Source organism: Lynx canadensis, chromosome D1, assembly GCF_007474595.2.
Source record: "Lynx canadensis isolate LIC74 chromosome D1, mLynCan4.pri.v2, whole genome shotgun sequence".
Classification (NCBI taxonomy): domain Eukaryota; kingdom Metazoa; phylum Chordata; class Mammalia; order Carnivora; family Felidae; genus Lynx; species Lynx canadensis.
This window is the reverse complement of record NC_044312.2, coordinates 61,790,730-61,792,789: the sequence shown is the minus strand read 5'-3', so window position 1 is coordinate 61,792,789 and position 2,060 is coordinate 61,790,730. Positions and strand designations below refer to the sequence as shown.

Sequence of the window (2,060 nt, the reverse complement as noted above, 5' to 3'; positions counted from 1 at the left end):
ATATATTGTCTAATTTTCAAGCAGGGACCCAAATGGGACAGTGAATTTTTCCTTCACAACTTGTCAGGCATATCCATCCATTTAAGAGTCCAACTCAGTTTGAGGCTGCATATTCTTTAGATTTTTAATATTCATCGTATAATTTTAAGAAATATGTTGATTAGCTGACAAGAATCAATGAAGTCACCTGTAGATGTTTAGTGCCTATCATGGCCCTTAGCATCATTCCAGCGGCCCATCAAGGTTGAGAAGAGCATATGTACTGTATTGCCCAAAATGTATTTAGTTAAAAATGAATTCCCTCCCTCTTCCTTAGGAAGTATAATACTTCAGGGATACGATCAGTGAACAATTTGATGACATGTTTTTGTGTCTAGTTTTATTTTTATAGGGAGTATTGGGTGGTGGCTGCGATGAGAGCTTTCAAATCTATGCTGTCTGACCCTGAATCCAATGGGACCTGGGACAAGAAGCTGAAAGTCTGTGGAATGTTTTTGCATCTGTTGGAATAACAACAGTATCCATGTTGAGGATCATTGTAAAGGTCTTTTAACAGGCTATTGTGAAGATTTAATAAGGTGATATTTATAAAGTGCTATGGCACATATGAAGCACTTATTAATGTGAAGCATTTTTTCCCAAGATATGACTTAATTCTTCCATGGAAGGAGTCAGAGTGCAATTTTAGGCGCATTAACGTCTCACTATCTTTTCACAGAGAAGAAAATATTGCAAAACAATCTAATCAAGGGTCATTCAACCGAAAGTGGTGCTGCTCCTCAATCCTCAGTCAGCCCTGTGGTCTTTAATCCAGATGCTAGGTCTGGAATATACTGCCCCAGATGGCCCCTTTCTCTTACAATCACACCCATCCCCAGGATATGTGGTATGTCCTGACTGGAATCCCAGGACTGGAAGATTCTCATACCTGGATATCCATCCGTATCTGTTCTATGTACATTTTGGCTGTCATGGGCAACATCTTCTTGATCTTCCTGATTGTAACTGAGCGCCATCTCCGTGAGCCTATGTATGTCTTCCTTTCCATGCTGGCCTTATCAGATGTCCTGCTCTCCACAGCCACAGCCCCCAAGATGCTGGCCATCTTCTGGTTCCATTCCATGGATATATCCTTTGGTAGTTGTGTATCTCAGATGTTCTTCATCCATTTCCTCTTTGCGGTAGAATCTGCTATTCTCCTGGCCATGGCATTTGACCGCTATGTGGCCATCTGTCACCCACTGAGATATATCACAATCTTAACCTCCTCAGCCACTGGGAAAATTGGCATCACAGCTGTGGTCAGGAGCTTTATCATCTGACCGGTACACCAACTTACGTATTGTGGGAGAAACATCATTCCCCATTCGTACTGTGAGCACATGGGCATTGCCAGATTGTCATGTGGCAATATCAGTGTCAACATCATTTATGGCCTGACTGTGGTCCTACTGTCTACAGGACTAGACATTGTGTTCATCATTATGTCCTACGCGATGATCCTTTGCAGTGTTTCAGTTACCTTCGACTCTGCCCGATTCAAGGCCCTCAACACTTGTGGTTCCCACATCTGTGTCATCCTTATGTTCTATGCTCCAGCATTCTTTTCCTTTCTTGCCCATCGATTTGGGGGTAAAACCGTCCCTCAGCACATCTACATCCTGGTAGCCAACCTCTATGTGGTAGTGCCCCCTATGCTAAACCCCATCATTTATGGGGTGAAGACCAAACAGATTCAAGACCGAGTAATTTTGCTTTGCTCCCCCATCAGCACACATTGTGAAAATGAAGAATAATGCTAAATGCTGGCTATTTCTGAATAACCACCCCCCAACTTTTCTCTCTCTCTTTCTCACTCACATACACACATACACACACACACACACACACACACACACACACACACACACAAACTGAATGAGCAATGGGAATAAAGAGAATCCATAAGTAACTCTCAATAAACTTAGAAGGATAATAAATGCCAAAGTTTCCAATGTATTTTCCTAAAGCAGTTAAAATTTTTGAGAAAAATAAATGAATGATATTCTCAATTCTCCTAG

General features: G+C 41.7%; 1 protein-coding gene across 1 annotated transcript; it reads left to right on the top strand.

Moving 5' to 3' along the window:
* Positions 1-842: 842 nt before the first annotated feature.
* LOC115526286 (olfactory receptor 52Z1-like) lies at positions 843-1,796 on the top strand. The gene is given in 1 exon segment (XM_030333738.1): positions 843-1,796. A coding segment is annotated over 1 exon segment (954 nt).
* Positions 1,797-2,060: the final 264 nt, after the last annotated feature.